The sequence below is a fragment of the Oryzias latipes genome, chromosome 5 (assembly GCF_053564925.1).
Source record: "Oryzias latipes strain Hd-rR chromosome 5, Olatipes_Hd-rR_3.1".
Lineage (NCBI taxonomy): Eukaryota > Metazoa > Chordata > Actinopteri > Beloniformes > Adrianichthyidae > Oryzias > Oryzias latipes.
This window is the reverse complement of record NC_136241.1, coordinates 19,313,079-19,333,567: the sequence shown is the minus strand read 5'-3', so window position 1 is coordinate 19,333,567 and position 20,489 is coordinate 19,313,079. Positions and strand designations below refer to the sequence as shown.

Below are 20,489 nucleotides of genomic sequence, written 5' to 3'. Positions count from 1 at the left end.
TATTTTATGCAGCAATGAAGGAGATAAAAAGCCAATTGTTGGCTTTTCAGACCAACATTGAACTAGTTCCCAGGTTTGCCTGTAATTGCTGAATTTTTAACGAAGGAAGGAAGAGGGAAACCTGCTGAAAGCTGAGTGGAGAAGGTGAAAGGAGAACTGAAAAACAATGGTAAATCTGTGGGTTTTAGAAGGGTGTGCTGCGTGCATCGGCCTGCGTGTTTATGTGTGCGCAGAGGAAAGAGTGATTTTGATAAATGCATCCTGACGGATAGAGAAGCCCCCCTAAGCCTGCCTCCTCATCCTCTCCAGCCCTCCTGTCATGGACGAATATCGAGGTCAAACCACCTCTCATATCTGCTCCACACCACAAGGACACAACATAGAGAGGAAGTCAACAGGGCATGCACAGAAAGGGCTCCTATTTTACCACATTTTAAAATAATTGTTTAAAAAATTCTGAGAGTAAAAGTCCCCTTGAGAGGAACCATCCATCCTCATTTGAACTGGTTGGGCAGCAGCATACAGATGCAAATCAACAGCAGTGACCTCGCCTTTTTAATTAAACCATCACCAGGCTTGGCTTCTTAAAACACGTTGCTAATCTGACAATTGATCTGGAGTTAAATCATACTTATGCCACTTGTCAGAGATTCTACCTATATCTTTTAGGTCTGACAGACTCAATTTGTTTAACAGTTCCCATCTATTCATGTCCCTATTCCCAAGAGAAAAAACACTGATAAGTAATCAGAAGTGAAACGAGGGACAGCTTTAGATTATCTGCTTAAGAAGCTTTTCTCTTCTTGAAAGAAAATGTTCTCTTTGATGTAAAACTGTTTTTATTTAGGGCTAGAAACATTTTAAATGCACGTTTGCTTTTGTGTAGGATTCCCATCAATCATCTTCTATTTTAAATACATTATTTACCTATTTAAAGAATTACAAAAAGTTTTTTTTAATTAATTTAAGCCAAACTAGCTGAGATTTCACTTTTGCGAAGTCTGAAAGAATCTGAATGTATGAAAATAATTGTTTAAAATGTAATCTTAATGCATTTCATTTATTTTTTACCTCGATAAATTTCTCAGTGCACACTACAGTGTACCCTGAACCATAATTCTAAAAATTGGAATAAAGCAGTTTAAGGCTAACAATGAAAAAAGGTTTCTATGAAACAGTATGGATTTTTGATTCATTGCCTATTCTTTTTGCTAAGTCTTAAGTCTTGAGAAATCTGAAAAGAAATTACAAAAAAGGGCTGAATGCATTACCTGAGAGGATTTCCTGTTATCACTCAAAGAGCACTGTCAAGATTTGTGGGTCATTGACAGTTCATGCATTTTGGTTAAACTCTTCTTTTTTTTAGCACAATACTGAGTTACATTTATAATTGTAAAAAAAATTCACTTTGTTAAAAAGCAGCTTTGACTAGTTTGTCCAAAGAACTTTGAGATTTAATGTCACGTCTTTTAGATTTGAGTTTTAAATTCTTAATATTTCAACATTTAATTCAACATCTTTAAAAAAGTGTTCTTGCTTTAAAAAAGTGTTTTTATTATGTTAAATGGTTGTTTGATTGCATTAAATCCTTGTAAATTTTATATTTAAACTGTCTCCCTCTGGCTGTGGTTTAAGAACTAACTCAACTGAACCAGGTTAGAAGTTTGATTCCATTCTTTTCTGGTCTAAATATCAAAGTCTCCTTGAGCCTTCTACCCCCCATCCCGCCCCGCACTGAAGAAGTGTACTCTGCATAATTTGTTGCATCAATGTGAAAGCCTGTCTGTCAAAGTACTCTAAGTGTTCAACAATACTAAAAAGGGTTACATAAATGCATACAATTTGCCATCACACAGGATGCCAGAAATAAAAAAAATCAAATGGAACAGAGAAACTAAAATACAAACTGCCATTAGTGATTCCACAAAGGAAGTATAAAAAAAAAAAAAAGGTTATTTTCCTGAGAATATTTTCATGCTGTACATGAAAATGTTGCTGTCAATAGCTTCCTCTGAGTTTGCAGACTTAATGTACAGTACATGACTGCAGTGCCTGAGTTGGCAGGTCATATCTGTGCCATTTGTTAAAGGTTCTTTTGTTGTCTTTGTTTGTTTATTTATGCAAGGAATACAAAAATCTATGTAGGTACACAATATTTTATCCATTTCTTTTAGTTCTCAAAGTTTTCTATTCAGTTTTTCTTAGTTTCCTATCTATTGAATGAAGAGCTGAAATGCTGGTTATTATTATTATTATTGCAGTATTAAATACATCTTTTTGCAAAATTGAAATATAAATTATTGTTTTTTTCCCTTTGTCAACCAGATAGAGTAAATATTAAAAGATTAAAAAGAATTTCCTTAGATGCTTTAGTAAAAAGAAACTAGAAAAAATAAATATCTAGTTTGACCTCCATGTTGTTAATTCTGTTTTTGTTATGGCAAAAATGTTCCAGTATATCTTTTGCAAATACAAAAGGTGGTTTGCCATTTCCCAAGAACACAACTTTGCCTTTAGTATTTCTAGAAGTGATACTTGTCATCCAGATGAATAGCATTCTGCACTTGTAGAAAACCCACAAGAATAACTGCATTTTCTCCTGAGCACAACTCTACAGTGAATTTATTCACAAACTGCAGCATGTCCTCTGCCCCCCTGATGGCAATTCCTGTGAATGTTTCCAGCTGCAATCTCCAAAAAAACTACACATTTTTACTAAGTCGGTGAAATGAAATTACTGCAATTTGTTTTCCCAACTTACGGGGAAAAAATAGGATGTCAGGTTGCAATTTTCATGCACAAAAATGTTCAGGAAGATCTCAGAGCTCTATCTTCCTGTCTCCATGACTGTATTTTATTAGACAAATGATGACACAATTCACCATTTAAAAGACAGTTGTACATTCAGGTCAGTTCATCTGCACAGTACAAAGATGCTAAAAACAGGTGACATGACATCCTGCTCTGTTGGCCCCGATTGGACTTTAAAGTGTTTGGGCCCTTCTGTGGAAACAATTCCCTCACCTGATCACAGCAAATCTAATGTGTCTGACTTATTGATTTCCCCCTTGAAGTCTTTGGTCGTGTGTAAGACAATATTGATTTGTCCCCCCCCCCCCCCCCCCTTCTCTCTGTGTTTAGTACGATCCAACTCTGGCAGGTAAAGCTGAACCCCTTACTTCAGTTTTGGCCTCGATATGAAATCAGAGATCAGAAAAGAGTAATAAATGCAAGTAATTAACCCTTATATTGACCCGTGGGTCAATTTTGACCCAAACACAATATAATGGTTAAAAAGTCAATTCACAGATTTTTCATCTGGATGAGAGATTCCATTAGTCTAGCCTCATAAATTTATCACTGTAGATTTTGTGCTTTTGCGTCATTTTCACCTCATCAAAGCTGGCAGTTTTCTGTGTCTAGACTGAACTGTGTAACTGTCCACATGGGGAGGAAAGAGTGAGCTGAAAGAGTCACAGGGGTGGCTGAAGCGGTCAAACACTTCAATAATGCATTTTGGCATCATGTAACTTAAACTCCAAAGGACACATTCCTTGCAAGTCTCAGAAGTCTTCCTTCAGTTTGCTGTAAGGCGATGAAGTAACTGCATTTAACTAACTCAGCTTTGCTGTCTGTAAGGCTGCCTCTCAATTTTCATTCTGAGCGGAAAGGCGGGCACTAGATACACGTGAGGTTATTAAGCAGCAAAGGTTTCCTTAATGGTTGCTCTTTTTTGTCCTTTACAAACACCTCCTAATGGATGGGCACTGACACACAGGTGCTCAGAGTAAAGCCTGTGAGTAAACAACAGCTTTAGAAACACTGAAACTTTGAACAAAGGAACACCCACTTCACTTGCCATGTAAAGAAACACCAACACATCACTTTTTTTTTTTTTTTTAGAACATGACAATAACTTCACATCTCTTAAAAGACAAAGTGGAGGCAGGGTGGCCTTGTGGCTGCAGAAGCTTGTGCTCTGTTAATTTGTCACACACCCTCAAGACACACACACACAGAAGGACCCCCAACACCCCTTGCCAGGACCTCATCAGCAACTCAGAACCTCTGGCCTCCCATGTGGAGTGGAGTGTCTGGGACTTAGAAGCTAAATGACATTATAACCAATACATCCAGTCACGCACGGGGATGACGCAGTGTCAGTGTAATCCATTGGGTGTGAAGGGGGACATCCTGTCAAGACTGATGTCTGCCTCGCAGTCCTCCAAGTCGCAGACGGAGTCGGTGGCGTTGTCTATGTTGTGGGAAAACTGTGAGATCCTGTCAAACGTCTCCTCGTGTTCTATACATTCAACCACGTTGGGGATCATGTTGACGTAAGCGTTCGCGATCTCCTTGTGGATCAGGGTGTCCTGGTTGTAGGAGACAAGCTCGTTGCTGATGTTGACCGTTTCCACGGGCGTGTTGGAGCAGAAATTACGGCAGCCCAGCAGACTGGCGAAGGCCTTCCGGAACTCGGCGTTGAAGGCGTAAATAATGGGGTTCAGGGAGGAGTTGGTCCAGCCGAACCACACGAACACGTCGAAGGTGGTCTCGCTAACGCACGGCAGACCCGCGTCCCGGTCTGTGGCGCGCCTCTCGCAGAAAGGAACCATGCAGTTCAGAACGAAGAAAGGTAACCAGCAACAAACAAAGACGCCCATAATCACCGACAAAGTTTTAAACACTTTGGTTTCCCGTTTTATGGACGTTTTTAACGTGGTGTGGTGTTGGCACTCGATTCGGTTGGTCCTGCAACTTTGCGCGTGCTCTGCCGCTCTCTCCAGAGAGGCTATTCTCCTAATTTGAATTTGTGCAATCCGGTAGATTCTCGTGTATGTTACAATCATAATTGCTACAGGAATGTAGAAACTTATCAGGGAGGAGGATATAGCATACTCTCTACTGAGGCTGGAGTCGCAGTTTTCCTCAAACTGCCAACTTGTGGAGTTGTGCGCCCTATCCTCAGCGCTGGCTTTGTGCCAGTTTAGCTGGACCGGTATGAATGAAATGAGCACTGACAACGTCCAAGTGATGCTTATCATAACAAAGGCAACTCGCTGGGTCATTTTCCTCTCGTAACGGAAAGGGCTCGATATTGCCCAGTATCTATCCACACTAATGATGCAGAGGTTAAGGATGGAGGCAGTGGAACACATGATATCAAAAGCAACCCAGACATTACAAAAAGTGCCAAACGGCCAGTACCCTGCCACCTCTGCCACTGCTTTCCATGGCATCACCAGGACGGCGACAAATAAATCCGACAGAGCCAGGGACACGATAAAAATGTTAGTGACTTTGGTCCGCAAGTGCCGAAAGCGCAGCACCGCGGAGCACACCAGGATGTTCCCCAGCAGGGTCCAGAGGATGAGCAGGGACAACAGACAGCCCGTCACCGTGCGCACCACCATATCCTTCCCCGCATCGCTTGTTGCCTCCGCTCCAGTGCTGTTCCACATAATCTCTCCGAGGGGTGCCGGCGCAGAATCAACCCCCTGCACCGAAGAGAGATACTTGGCTGGATTCTCCATCCTCCTCTTCAAGTACAACTGCAGTCCATCTCTGCGTGCGCCTGGACGGGTTTGGTCATCAGCCAGCCACCGAATTGTCTCCAGTGACCCGCTGGGTTGTCAGCTTGTGTAGTACAAAAAAGCCGAGAACAGAGGACCGAGTGCGTCAAACCAAAATCGAGCGTTGTGCCGGATGCGCTCGGGGACTGAAACGCAGCACGCATTAGCGAGCGCATATTGAAACCGTGTCGGTCTGGTCGTCTGACCTGGCTGCCTCTGTGGATATCTCAGACCAAGATATCCAGAGCGCAGTGTGGGTGAGGGAGTACCTGCAGCCTAACACGCACAAACGTGGCTGAGCGCACGCGGCAGGCATTACGCATTATTTCCTCTCGCTATTACGCACGACATTGGGAGGAAACCTCATTGGAATGTTGCTTTATTGCGTAAGATAGAAACTCTGAGAAAGTTGAGGATCTCATATAGATTCCATAGACACTTTTAGCACACGTGGAATGCGTGTTTGCGTCTGCCATGCAGTGAAAGGGGGTCGTGGAGAGTTTGGAGTTCATTAAAAGTGCATTTTTTATTTGTATATTATATTATATTATATTATATTACATTATATTATATCATATTATTATATGTTATGTTGTTTTTTTCCTATTTTTTTTCTGTGGAAAAAACAACCACTTGTGTTTTGTGTTCCTTCTTGAGCGCCAAGACAGAGAAACAATATCAGCACCAGGGACAGCTCAGGAAAGACTCTTGCGGCTGTCCGTGGTGCTGAAGTCAGTTTAAAGCTTATCTATCTATCTATCTATCTATCTATCTATCTATCTATCTATCTATCTATCTATCTATTTTGTTTGTTTGTTCCATCCTCAAAAATAAAGAGCTTTCCTCTGAATCGCAGTGAACACAGGTGGTTCTTTGCCCTCCAACATGACCATTTTGGGGTCAAAGCTCATCCCCTTGGTGGCGATCTCGAGCAGGTGAGTCATACTCACACTCTCGCTGGGCATGTAGAGCCAGGAGCTCCCCGTCATCGTGCTCCTCAGCAGCAGCAACAGCAGCATGGTCTCTGCCTATGAAACGTCATGGCTATTTTTAGATGTGTCCGCATGCCTGTCAAATCGTTCTGACACTACGTTGTAATAATCCCCTGACTCCAAACACCAAATTCTCTGGAGTAGCCTGAACCATAATCTTGGCATCATGTCGCATTAGTGCGGTGCAGCGTTTACGCTCCTCCTTCACTTGCAGATGTACGCAGATGTTTCAGAATCAGGGTCATCAGGGACGCAAATAAAGCCATTTTTAATGGATAATATGCTAAATATCCTCTATGAAGTTCACTTAAATTAGTTTTTATCTATAAACATAAGTTACAACTGAAACTTGGGCTTTATATCTCCTAATATTTTGGTTGTGGCGTGTTGGCTGTCACTACATTCATTGTGTGTGGATGTGTGTGTGTGTGTGTGTGTGTGTGTGTGTGTGTGTGTGTGTGTGTGTGTGTGTGTGTGTGTAGATAGGTAAATTTGTCACTGCTGTGGCACTGCTGCCAGCTTTGTTGGAGGCAGGTCTGAAAGAAAAAAGTAACCATGGCTCCTTGACTTAGAGCTGCAAGAACTTTAAAAATTGCTGAAACATAAATAAATGCATGGCTCCATCAAGTGGAATACGTTTTTACTGCACTCATGAACAGTCACTGGTCGAGAGTTTTAAAAAACTCATCTAATTTTTATTTCAATAGGTACAATAATCCGCATCCATGTCGAATGCATACAAGGTTGCATCAGCAAAATATTTATCTGAATATTTATTCAATCATTACAATAGTTATGATTGGGATAGTTATATATAAAGAGATAGAAAAACAATACAAGAGGGAAAAATTAAAAGGATTTTTTGTTTCCTTCAACTTGGCACATAGAAAACCCAGAGAAGATGCCACGCGGCTGAGAACTTGCTGGACAACGGATAAAAAGTCTGTAGATTTGATCTTAAAACTATGTAGTGCAAACTTGTCCTCAGAAAAACAAACAAAAAAAAACTGCAGTGAGCTGTTATGATAGAAGTGTGTGCTTTCACATAGATCACTGGTTGTGTCTGTTTTGACATGTTAAGCAACATAAACGGTCCGTGACTCAAGAAAAGAACCTTGTTCAGATAAATCACTGAATATAACTTTCAGTTAGCTATGAAAAGAAGAAGACCAACATTTATATAGCCACTGATGAATCTGTGGTGGCTAAGAAAGAAATTAACTGGGTCTGAGAACTAAATTCCAACTAAGATATCAAAGTTATAGCATTGTAATCAGCTTGAATGTCAAGTGTTTTACTGTCCCCATTATCTAACTGAACTCCCATTCTACGAGATGAGAACTTTATCTATAGATGGTATGCATATTTACGTTTATAAAATGGAGTGTTACAACAGTGTTCCTATGGTTTCTGCTGCCACAGCACAGGTGGTTTTAAAAATGCAAACATGTGACATGATTACTGATCAGTTTTAGTGGCTTTGCTGTATAATCAGATTCGTTAAAGTCTGTTTCAATATATTGTCTCTACTATGAAACAGAAAAACATGCGCATCACGGATGAATCCTTTTTGGAAGCTTTGTTACACATGACCGCTTCAAGGAATGCAGGGTAAAAGGTTCATCTTTTTCATGGTGTCTCTACAGCAAGGAGCATTGTGTTTGTCTGTGTTGCCCGCTGCAAAAAGTCTGTCACAGACTGGGCCGACCTGTGCTGTGAGACGCCTCCAGAGCTGCTAAGGTGTTCCCATGTGCGTGACCCGTGTCCGTCGGTTCCGTCAAACTCGGCGGAACACCTCAAAGAGGGAGGCAACGGAGTGCATGCGGTAGAAAAGGTTCAAAGGAATAGCAAAATTGAGAACCGTGGTCCACGCAGAGAAGCCATAAATGTCCTGCTCCAACCCATTGTCGTACTGTGGTCTGCAGCCAAATGCAGGGAGGAGCCACAGCTGAAAGAAAGAAAGGACCGATTTGACTCAGGTGAATTTTTGACAAATGAACGATATGTTCTCTTGATGATGAAAACAAAAACACCCACCGAAATGTTGCACATTATCAGAAAAACAGCAATGTTCTTCAGAATCAGCCTCTTCATGTTCAGTGGCTCCTCTGGCTGCTCTTCACATCTGTACATCTCTCTACTCTCCTCCTGCTCCATCTCCGGGGTCTTGTCTGGAGTCTCGTAAGCTCGATTGATGATACCGCTGAACGGTGGAGCCATGGAGGAAGTCACTGAGAAAATTTCCGACACAGCCGGCAGCTCTGGGTCAGACCTCTCAACTCGCTCTTGCTTGCGATAAAGAGACTCAATAATAAAGAGGTTCTGGAGATACTTTTCCAACACAATGAATATGGAGTAGACTAAGTTGGTCCAGCGATAAGAAACCTTGCTGTCAGTGCATAACACAGCTACAACGCTGCACCAGGACAGGAACCAGGAGCCTAAAGAGGATCCAAAGAGCAGCTCCGTGTCCAGCTGTCTGGAAGTGTTTTTGGAGGTGTCCAGAGGCATGTGGTCTGCTCGGTATATGAGCAGACCTGAAGCACAAGAAAAACACATAACTGCCAACATGACAATCCCATAAATGTAGAACATAGAAACAGCTGACTGGCGCATCTCAAGGACCCCTTCTATTCGGGTAATGTAGACCACCAACACTGCAATTGTGCTGGCCACTGTAAGAAGACCCAAAATGGGTCCTAAGGTCAAGCCCTGGGTTTTCGTAACCAAACTTTTCTTGTTTGAAGAAATAGTGCGTCCGATGTTCTTCCACATGACGAAAAGCAAAACGGAGACAAAGATGTGGTACTCAATGTTGAAGGGGAAGAGATAGACGAGGCCCCTGGAGAAGAGGGAGCTTGTGCTTGAGGTTGTGCTGCTGTTACACTCCGGCTCTGAGGACACTGGGCAACAAAACAACAACAAAAGTAGTAAATTGTTTGAAGGCATAAATGTGAGTTAATTTTACACTTAACAAAAAATGTTGTTTGATCCGCTCTTTTAAGAGGATTCAAAAACCAACTTCCATGATTTAGGATATGAGAACTAAGAAGAACAAACTTGAGAAATCAACAAAATGTCTAAAACAAATTGAACTTTTGAATTACAAAATAGTGTACAGGTTGTCATTTTTGGTACTGCTGACTGGAGCAAGCGAATGAATGTAGTATATCTGAACAGATCTTTAGGTGTCAAACTGGAGAGTTAGGTAAGCACTGAAGCTAAACTGCTTAACCTAAAAAACAAGATGTTGCTTTTGCACTTTCAGCAATATTTAAAATAGACAATTTAGGAATGCAGATTAGATTTGTTTCTGCAGCACAATCTTATTTACACAATCAAAGAGATTCCTCTGGAAACGGCTTCAGTACAATGTGCAAAAGAATGAAAACTGGTGACTGTTTACAAAAATGTATATTGAACCTTTTTACTTTGCAGATGTAAGAGAGAAGAGAGAGGGTCAGCATGGGGGGGGGGGGTATGCTGCCTATAGACAGACTGACTGTCGTTTGTGACAAAATTATATCTTTTTCTCAACGTTCACTGTGTGAACTCTGAGTTCTGGACATTGGATGTGATGTAACCATTGATTCAGGGTGGTGTTCAGGAACAAATCTGAGATATGCCTCAAATGACAACTTTTTTTCTAACCATGTTACAGATGAAACCTTTTACATGTACATATTTATAGGATTTTGTCTCAAGCACCTTGAAAAATTAATATTTTTGTGTGCAAAATATTGTATATGAAGAACTGCTCTTACTTTGAGAGTTATTAAAGCATGTGAGTTCATCAGAATGTTGGTAGTTTATTTATTTTTCTGTGCAAAAAAATAATTTCAAATATTTTTTAAGCAATTAACAAAAGCAATTATTACACAATACATTTAAAACCTGCAAACGGAAGAAGTCATTGTTTAGATACACACATGCATTAAACTGTATTGTGTTTTTCTTTAAAAAATGTTTACCGTTTTGCAATCAGATGGCTACAAAAAAGAAATAAAAATTTAATTTTTTAGTGTTAGCATCTGAGACCAAATTAATCCAGTGCATCATGATCATTTTTAATGGAATTAGTTGATAAAGAATTAGGACAAAACAAAATAGTTTTAGCTTTTGCAGAGGATAAAATAACCACAAAAAATAGATCAAGTTTTCGAGAAAAGATGGGATTCTGTAAAACTCAAGTTTTTTTATTTTTTATTTTAAATCCATTTTGTTTTCATGTCTCTTCAGCCACTTTCCCAGGCTTTGTAAGACATACAATGCAATCCAGAGCAGCAGTTGAGTTGTGCGTTTTAAAAAGAGACTGGGTTGTATTTTCTTCTATTTTTGTTTTCCAGTTTATAACTTTAAAAATGATAATAATAATGGAAAGTGGTAGGGCTGTTCTGTTGCACCAAAGCACATTTTGATTGAAAAAGTGCTCTTCTTATTTTGGGTCTTTGTATTGTATTGTATCTTTTTTATTTTTACATGGGTAGCTCTTTTGTAATAGGTCTTCTCAACATCCTCTCCTCCAATCTGTAAGAAGTACATGTCATGTCAACACTTTCCCTCCAAAATGGGTGGTCATCTTTCTCATTTTCTATCCTCATTGGGTCACTGCTGCCTCCCAGACTAACTAGTTCACAAGTTTTTCTTAAATAACCCTCATGGTTTTTGCTACAGTCACAAATAGCAGATACCTACGGTTCAGTTGTGCAGCTAAGCAAAGTGTGTTAGTTAAATAAAACATCCAGTTCAACTCTTCCTGTCTAAGGGGTTTTCCTTGGATATCTGTCATTGTGATGCTTACTGCTTCATGGGTTTGGTCAGTGGTGTCCAAATAGGCCTTGAAGGCTGCAAACCTTTAGCATTTTATTGGTGGGAAACGCCTGATCCAGGTAATCTGCAGCAGGTGAATATCCAGAAAAAAAGCAGGACAAGCCTGGAGTTGAACATCTCTAGTCTTGATGATTGCTAGGGACAAATTGTTGGAATAATGTATACAAGTTATCTCATATTTGCTTTTATGCATTACCTAGCTACATGTAGGTGATATAATCATGTTTGCAGAAGTGTGTGTGTCCAACTCTGTTTCACAGAAAGGTGGAGGTGAAACCCTTGGGGGTAAACCAACTATCTTTGCGTCTTCCCAGCATTAGCATGAGAACTTGCGTGTTAGCTGTGTCTAGACCTGAATCGAAGGACGCTCTGTGTTAGTTATCCGTGAGAAAAGGCTTTGCTGGTCCGAAGATGATGTGTGATGGCTGTGAAAAGACAGACATGTCGCAATTAATGTTTTCTGATCGCCCTGCAACTGTGCTTTTCTGTTTCCCCCTCCCTTTGCATGTTTAACTTAGGAAAAACCCAACAAACTTAATAAAGGAGGAAGCGACAGAACATACGCCAGAGTGGAGAGAGATTGTTGCTGGGGATTATCTCTGTTCGCTCTCCTCGTTTAAAGGTACCTTTGGTCTGTTGTCTTTCATTCTTTATGATGTTATTCTATTTTTTTTTTTTTTTTTTTATGATGTTATTCTGATGTTGCAGGTTGTTTTAACCCAGTGCTGTCATGGTGGGGTGGCTCGAGAGCCGGTAGGACCCAGAATGCAGAGGCGGAGGCACACAGTTCCAGGGCAAGGGGTTTAATTACAAACAAAAGGCGCTGCCGAGCAGGATGACAAAACCAAAAAACAAAACTCACTGTGACGTGGCATGAGACAAGGAACAAGGAACGAGGAACATGGCATGACATGAACACCAGACAGGAATAATGGACCAACACAGGAGGAAGGCAGAGACAAGACTTATATACAGACAGGGCAGACAAGACACAGGTGAACACGATCAGGGCAGATGGGGACCAAAGGAAGTAAAACTCAAGACATGACAAGACAGGAAACCTTTCAAAATAAAACAGGAAACAGAACCAAACAAGACAGGACAAGAACTAAAGCGAAAAACAAGACACAACAAACTGAAACCATGACAAGTGCTTCTCAAATAGTGGGGCGCGCGATGCGATGCCAGGGGGGGCGGTAGTGGTGGTTTTAGGCACAGGTAATACGGGCAATTGTCCGGTGCACAAATTTAACGTGGGGGCGGTGGTGACAGCAGCTCAGTGCAGCTGCGCCACTATTCGGTTCCTCTGGTCTGTTAAATCACAGAGTTTGTAACAGCCTGAAACCTGTGAATTCACGTCCCTGCAGCTGCCCGTTCCCGTCTCCTGTCACACGCGGCGGGGTGTGTGAGAACGAAAGGGGAGGGGTAGTGTGGGCTCAGGCTGCCAGGTGAAACGGGGCACGCGGAGCACTGCAAGCGCTGCCTGTTGCCCAACACCAGGATCACCGTGCCTTTAGATGACTCAGCTCATGCTAATAATGTCATTCTTTATGAACTATTGTAGACATTTTGATGACGTGTCTTTATTTTCCATCAATGTTTTCTTTGTCTGCCTGTCGTTTAGTAGGTGTCAGTATTAGACATAAAGACAGTAGGTAATGCAGGAAAACTGCTGCACTTTATGAGATCCTAAATAAAACATCCTTCATTTAGAAAAAAAATCAGCACAATGTTTTGTGCCAAGCTGTTTTATGTTATTCATTAACAAATCAATAAAACAAATACAGATATTTGCATCTTTTAGAGAAAATAATAACTTAAACTGTAAACAAAAAAGAACCATTTTCCTTTGGACAGCTCTGAAAGAATTTCGAAAAATATTAAAAAGGTTTTCCTTATATACAAGGCAAATCTACACAAATAATCTAATTTAATAAAAATTAAACTAAAGCTCTTTAAAATGAAAATAGTAACAGGCAATTTCCTCTTGAGAAGATACATTTAAAATTGTTCAAACAACTGCGAATTTCAGCATTTTGTGGAGGTTTTTTTTTTTCAATATTTAACAATCAGAAATGTAGTACTTTAATAACTGCTTATAACTTCACTAAATAGTAATATGGTTGAGTTTCAAAAAATCTTTGAACTAAATTTTGTCAAAACAAGAATAAGTAACTGAATAACTCACAGGTGGATAAAGACTTTGTTTAGCATTCAGATTCATCTAGTGTTCATCCAGATAAAAGAGCGGATCAAGTTTTCCAGCAAGCTCCACCTGCAGCAGCGAGAACAGTGTGTCCACACTGATGCCTCACTAGCCTGACGGTGTCACATACATAATTGCATGTTGTTAATGACAGTACTGGTTCGTTCCAGTAAAGAATTTTCACACGGGACTTCACCGCCATTTATTTAGCTTGAGATTTAAATTCTTACACTTAAAAAATAGGACTCAAAACCAACCTATAAATGTATTTTTATCTGGATTTCTAATAGCATAAATGGTCACCTGAGAGCAGCTTAAATGTCAAAAGTCTCATTTTGAAGGGTTGCTGCACTTCATAGAAGAAAAAGTATGTCAAAAGTCCCACTTCCTGTGTTCCTCAGGTCACTAATGGATGGAATTGCATATTAAATGTGAAGATTTGTGTATTAAACCATAATTTGGATTTTAGGTGCCCTGTGACAGTTCAGGTAGAACTATGTCTTGTCTCTTATTGTGTCACGTGCCTAATAAACAGTCTGCGAAGTAGTTTAAAAAAAAAGTATTGTTTTATGGTTTTGCTGACATTGTTGGTGGTCACCCTCGGAAAAAAAGAGTGCTTTGGTTATGTTAAGAACAACTCCTTGAAATCCCACCATAGGTCATTTCCCTTTCATCTAAGTTCTACCCCCATTAGGCCACCATTATGCCACGACACCTTTTAATTCAAGCAAAAGTTAGGGTGCAGCTACCCCGACAGTTGGCTGGATATGAAGCGCTGCTGCTGAACCTCAACCCCAACCTCAGGCTTAGATGTCTCAGTGACTGTAACTGCAGCACCTTTGAGACTGAGTAGCTCAGTGACAAAGTTGTCTTGAGGTCATGCAGGGAGGGCGGTTATGTCTGAAATGTGCTTAAAGGGCCAGGAAGACCACCAAAAGATTTGTGAGTCTGTTGAAACCCAATAGAATCCCTTGAAACAAACAAGGGAGGCCTATACCTCACCCCCAACCCTTCAGAAAAGCTTCCCCCACTTTCGTTTTTCTTTCATCCACAGAAACCAGCTCTCAAGTGGACTATTGTGCTTTTTTCAGCTACAAATTAGCGATAGACCCTTTTGGCTCTTACCTATGGTGATATTTTCAGAATCCAGGGAGGAAAGTCGTCTGACGTGGTTTTTCATGAAGTGCTCTGCCTCAGACATCACCCCGTTGCACCACAACAGGACGTTAGTAAAAACTGCATGGATTACGCCAAATCTGAGAAGAGAGGAAGTAGAGAAAATTGATATTCAGATCCATGAATTTTGATTATAGGACATAAACAGAACTGTACATACCTTTCAAATGTTTCCAAACTTTTAACAACATCCTTGATGTGAAACCAGAGAAAATGTACCTAGAAACAAACCAGAAAAAGAATAAATAAAATAAATGTATAAATGCCTTAAAACACACACCTTTCATTATTTTATTACCTAATCCGAACTTGATTGTTTATCACTGATATTTTCGTGCCATATAAATTTGGATTTAAGGTCAATAATAGGATTATGTTGTTGCTTCAACAAGGAGCACATTCACATTCATGGTAATTTGATGGTCCAGTGCTAATAATGACCCCGGTCCCTGCACTGATTAAAGATTATCACTTTGTTGAAATAAAACTGTCTGTCCGCTTACCTGTGCTATGGTGTGGGTTGCGTGGACGACAGGATATATCGCGTAAGCAGCCGACAAACAAGACGAGAAGCCCACAAAATACCCGATTCTGAAGGAGTCCATGACAAGTGAGAGGACTGCGAGAACAGTCAAAGCACCTACAGGGCAAAATAAGGAGTTATCATCAAGTTAGATCCTTTAAAGATGTTCTAAATTAAACTGCAACCCAACGGTGTAACTAACTGATGGTTAGGTTTTGACTTTGGAAAGCCAGAACTTTGCAAAACACCGGCAAACTAATTTTACGCACGTGCGTTTTTACGCATTAGTTCCATGGGAAGCTCACCTCTTATCCAAGAAGTGGTAGCGTTGACATCCCTCTCAGTTCGGGTGTTCTTGCGCCTTTCTCGGAGCAGGATGTACCACATCATCCAGATCAGCTGGAGAACCATCAGGCAGGTGACGAAGGCCAGCAGGTGTGACTCCTCCACAGAGGGCTTATCACCCGCAACGGCCAGCATCACAGCCACCCCGATCAGAAACAAATTGATCCCATACTGCCCGCTGAGAAACTCTGCGTTCTTTCTCGGATAATCCCCGGACAAGTTGAGCTTCAGTTTCATAAAAATCTTTCTGTCTTGCTCCGAACTGGATGAGGAGGACGAGGAGCTGTTGCAGTACTTGTTCAGACAGCTAACGTCCAGGCCGCCGTCTCCTTCCATTCTGCGCTCTTCTTGGCAGTAATTGCAAAGCTGCGAAACAAGTCAACGCGGTGCGCTATAAGTGCATTTGAGGAATGTTAATTCCGTAACCTGGTATAAGGTGGTGATTCAGACGGACAGGTAGTGTGCCAAACATGAATTTAATCTTCAGGATCTGGCTCAGTGGCTCTGCAGAGTTTTAGAGTTCCAGTCCCGCTGCGGATGGGCTTGACGCATGCCAACGTTCACCTGTATCCATGGAACTGAAATATCTGGTCGAGCTGAGTCACAGGGAGGGAACACGATCGCGTTTCACACGTCTGTGATCCCAGGCCTCCGCCCTCTTTGAGTTAACATGCGTAAAAGAGAAATTGGTGGGGCTTTGATTGTGCCAGCCAGTCACCCTGGAAACGAACGGGATCTCAAAGCGAGGAATATCCACAACAACAGCAACGGCGCTCAACCTTACCCCTCCATGCGCTCCGAGAGGGTTTGCTGAGATCGTTTTCAGCCTGTTATCGAGAGTTAAGGTTCACCCCTGAGTGAGATAAAACATAGGGGGGGGGGGGGGGGGGTCACAAACTAAACAATTTAACAGACAGACATTAGTCCTGTGACCACAAATGGCTCTAACTCCAAAAACAAATACAAGAAACCTGAAGACCGCTAGCTCATATGTTTATACAGAATGAGCAGTTCTAACATTTGAACATCATTTTAGAAATTAGAACGTTTAACTTACAAAGAGGTAACAATGAGCTTGTAGAGTAATAATGAAGACTCAAACTGGAAAGCGGCTGAGTAACGTTTTTAAAGAACAATCTAATCACTGAGGTCCATTTAGAGAACAAACATGACTTCTTAAGGACAGTAATCAGATATGAACGGCAGTCTTGAACTGCAGCAGTCATTTGAAAAACGTCTTCACAGCCAGCTGTGACCACATGACAAAAAAAAGAAGAGGAAAGGAAACCAGTGTTCTCGTGTGTAAATTTTCTTCCCCTTCTTGACCTGTGGATTTTATCTGATCCAAGTGATAACATTCATCCCCCAACTTCCGCCTCAGCTCATTTTATACATTTCCGACGATGAAATCCTCAGATCTGGCTTGGCGTGTTAATTTGCAATGTGACGCATGGGCCAAAATGCGCTCTGGATGTGGAAAAACCTCACTTCCCTCTGTCTGCATCTTTTTTTTTCTGTCTGCATCTTTTGAACCAAACTCACCTTAAAAAAACGTCACGAGGACTGCAAAGATGATCAACTCTCCACATCAATCAGCACGCTATTGATTTCCTAATCACCTGTAACTGCAGTGATAACAAAAGGAGGAGATCCATTCATTATCAATGTGGTTAATGGGTTACGTTTGAACGCCTTGATCGAATTTGAAAGTGCGCGTTGATTGAAAACATCCAGAAAACAACACAAACCCAAAGACACTACACATTTTTATCTCTGAAATAAAAAATCATGACGGTTTTAAAACATGTATTACTATTATAAAAATGTGAAAATTCATCATTTTGATAAAAATTAAGTTGAAACTGTACACACTGTCATTTATAACTCATTTCGATTAATTCATCAATAACAGTTGTGACACTTTTCTCATTTTATCTCTACTGTTTGTCCTTAAGAGCCATTCACAGCTCACACATATAAATGCAACTACTCTTCTAATGTGTTCTACTTTTTGATTAAGGCTTATTATAATGTAAAAAAAATTCTGAGCAGTTCATTGTAAAATACTTTCTGGAAAACCTTACATAAGGCAGATAATGCATGCATTATATAAGTTCAGTGTAGTTCTTGTCTGATCTTTTTTTTGCAAATGAAAGCTTTGTTGTTTAACTTCTTTAAGCTAACCCATTAATCACCTCTAGGACCAGTCTGCCCATCCCATGTCTGAAAGAGCTACCACCCTGCTTTTTTTTTTTCCTTTACCAGGCTGCCCTATTGCTAACTGATTACCTGTAAAAAGGTGTGTTCCTTCAATCAAATTGTAAAAAGTAATGTACCAGCTATCATCAAAGAGAGCAGAGCTGTGAACAACCAGGTGGAAGTTGTCAGGATCAGGATTGGGCAGTCTTGATTTAAGGTCTAAAAAAGACCTATATACCATCAAGGTTGAAACCCAGTTTATTTAGTTTTTGAAGTCGTCTCATGTCTAAAGCTCAGAAACATTGTGGCATGATAGAAAAGGGCTGCTGTAGAGATGGATGCCCTTAATAGATGGAGTAGTTTGCCGTGACGTAAACCGGTGGAGAGAAAAATCCACCGAATCCAACAGCGGATTTGTAAACCGCATGCAGGTTTCATTCAGCAGGTGTGTTTGGAGTGACTCACTGAGAGACAATGAGTTGCTTTATTCGCTAAAACTGGATCCAACACCTTTTTGTGGAAAGAAACCTCGTAAGATACAAGTCCAGTAAGCCAGTTCATTTTCAAAATGTCAGCAAAAAAGTGAAGAGTTTCCATATTTTCATAGTTTCCTACTTTATTTGTAGAGTTTGTCTACAGTTTTAACATGAAGATTCTTGCTTTGTTTATCTTTTGATCTATTTTCAAAGCGTTCCCAGTGGTCTTTTAATCGTGATTATGCAGTTTTTAGCCTAAACTTAAAAAAAAAACTGTTGTGTTCTACGACATAGTTTCTGCAGAGTAGCAGTAAAAAGTTCAGAAAGTCAAACTCAGAAAGTCGCCTCCGAGTTTAGGACGGGACTGTTGGCGTGGAGAAAACCCTTCTCCAACCATCCACCCATTTACACTCTCCACCACTAGCTTACAGCCCTCTCACCCCCAACCTAAATTACTGCTGCAACAAAAATGGCGAGCAATATTGAAGCTATCCAGCCATGCAGTTTTGAGCCAAATGAGGGGGGAAAAAGAGGTACATGGATCTATTTGTCTGCAAGTGGATTCATCAGAATAGCTTCTTTGTTAAACCTTCGAGCTTTTCCAACAACTTTTTTGTGTCTGCTTCGGAGTCACAACAATTTACACAAAGACATACTTAGAAATGCAATTTTATTCTTAATTTTCTGTATATTTGTATATATTCTGTATATATTTTATCATCATCAGAAAAATGCCACAAGAACATTTTAAAAATACTAAAAACACGATTTTTAACAAAGTGGGTTTTTAATTCATTCATCCATTACAAAAACCTTTCTGATACAGAAAAAAATAATACACATCAAGGTATGTTGGTGTTAATGACAGAGAATGTCCAACATCAGACGGGATCTTAGGTTTATAGGTGTGAAAAGATGCCCCCATAAACACAGACAGGATTTCAGCGGAAGAACAAAGAACATGACCGTGACATTTAAAACAAAGAGAGCCCCACATTTGAACCACGGGGATAGTCTATAAGTATGGGTTGAAAGTCCCACATTCAAGGTGGGAAACCACCTTCAAAAATAAAAAAAAGAATATTGCTCTGAAATCCTGAATTCAATTCAATTCAATTCAATTTTATTTGTATAGCCCAAAATCACAACAACAGTCGTCTCGATGGGCTTCGAAGTAAAACATGAAATCAAAAGGATCACGAATACAAAGAGTTCAAAAGAAAAATACTAAAATGAACTAACAAACTGACTAAGCTATACTGGCATCCCTGCCCTTAGACCCCCCTTCGCGGTAAGGAAAAACTCCCAAAAAAACCGGATTCCGGAAAAAACGAAGAAACCTCAGGGGTGCCCACATGAAGGAGGGATCCTCCCCCAGGACGGACAGGCGATTTACCAGAAATCTTAGAGAAAATTTTAACTTATCTAAAGATGGTGATGGACAGCTTGTACTTAAAGAGGTAACGATACACAACAAAAAGTAACATGTTGCTCAAGTATGGAGAATATTAACCCCTTCATGCCTGAACTCATTTCCAATTTTTAAAAAAGTGTTTTTTTTCCATTCAAGGTGATGCTTGAGTGGATTAAATGGTACGTTGCAAATTAGTGGCATGTGGTGTGAAGGAGTTAAAGACTATCGGAGCAGACAAGGATATGGAGAGAAAAAAGTTAGCGTCCTGGAAGGGTTAGCTGCTTCTATAGAAGTTTCCTGCGAGAGCATGACTGCCACATGTGTAAATCTGTTACAAGTAAGACACGAGGCAATGGTTTACTGTATTGATGGCAATCTTTCCAACTAGAACAATCGAGGCCCAACTTCAGCCAAATCTGCAGATAACTTGAACAGGAACAGAGTAAATGAGATAGTTCACAAAGATTCAGTTTCCGGCCCATAAAAGTGAGATTTTCTAAACCTTTATGCTGCCTCCATCACTTCTGGATTCAAGAGAGTGAATGAATAGAAATCTTACCTTTTTGTTGTTTCATAGTGACGTTTTTGCTTAAAGAACTTTTTGTCCTACTAAGTTTGCTTTTAACACTAGTATTTGTTGAGAATTACAAACATTTGTTTAATTCATATTTTTCTCTCTTTGCTTATCTATTCAGTTTTTAGTCTTGTGTTTGGACTATGACTCTGTAAATAAAGTGTCTGTACAGTATAGTTAT

The 20,489-nt window shown here is 40.4% G+C and overlaps 2 protein-coding genes across 2 annotated transcripts; both read right to left on the bottom strand.

Moving 5' to 3' along the window:
* Positions 1 to 3,894: 3,894 nt before the first annotated feature.
* On the bottom strand, positions 3,895 to 5,826 carry drd5a (dopamine receptor D5a). Its single transcript, XM_004068861.5, has one exon. The coding sequence runs from the start codon at positions 5,532 to 5,534 to the stop codon at positions 4,161 to 4,163; it is 1,374 nt and encodes a 457-aa protein (XP_004068909.1). The 5' UTR covers positions 5,535 to 5,826; the 3' UTR covers positions 3,895 to 4,160.
* A 1,412-nt stretch (positions 5,827 to 7,238) lies between these two features.
* otop1 (otopetrin 1) lies at positions 7,239 to 19,932 on the bottom strand. The gene is made up of 6 exons (XM_004068970.5): positions 15,606 to 19,932; positions 15,281 to 15,417; positions 14,938 to 14,996; positions 14,727 to 14,857; positions 8,603 to 9,468; positions 7,239 to 8,513 (listed from the first exon to the last, which is right to left on the bottom strand). Exons 1-6 carry the CDS (start codon positions 15,979 to 15,981, stop codon positions 8,343 to 8,345), a joined length of 1,740 nt encoding a protein of 579 aa, XP_004069018.1. The 5' UTR covers positions 15,982 to 19,932; the 3' UTR covers positions 7,239 to 8,342.
* Between the last annotated feature and the right edge of the window lie 557 nt (positions 19,933 to 20,489).

What these genes read in the sequence shown, in the direction of transcription:
- otop1 (XM_004068970.5), bottom strand. Translation starts at nt 15,981, where the DNA reads ATGGAAGGAGACGGCGGCCTGGACGTTAGCTGTCTGAACAAGTACTGC. An exon ending in AGTTTGGAAACATTTGAAAG is followed by an intron (nt 14,858 to 14,937) that starts GTATGTACAGTT and finishes CTCTCTTCTCAG; the next exon opens with ATTTGGCGTAATCCATGCAG. An exon ending in TTCTGAAAATATCACCATAG is followed by an intron (nt 9,469 to 14,726) that starts GTAAGAGCCAAA and finishes TTTGTTGCCCAG; the next exon opens with TGTCCTCAGAGCCGGAGTGT.
- drd5a (XM_004068861.5), bottom strand. Translation starts at nt 5,534, where the DNA reads ATGGAGAATCCAGCCAAGTATCTCTCTTCGGTGCAGGGGGTTGATTCT.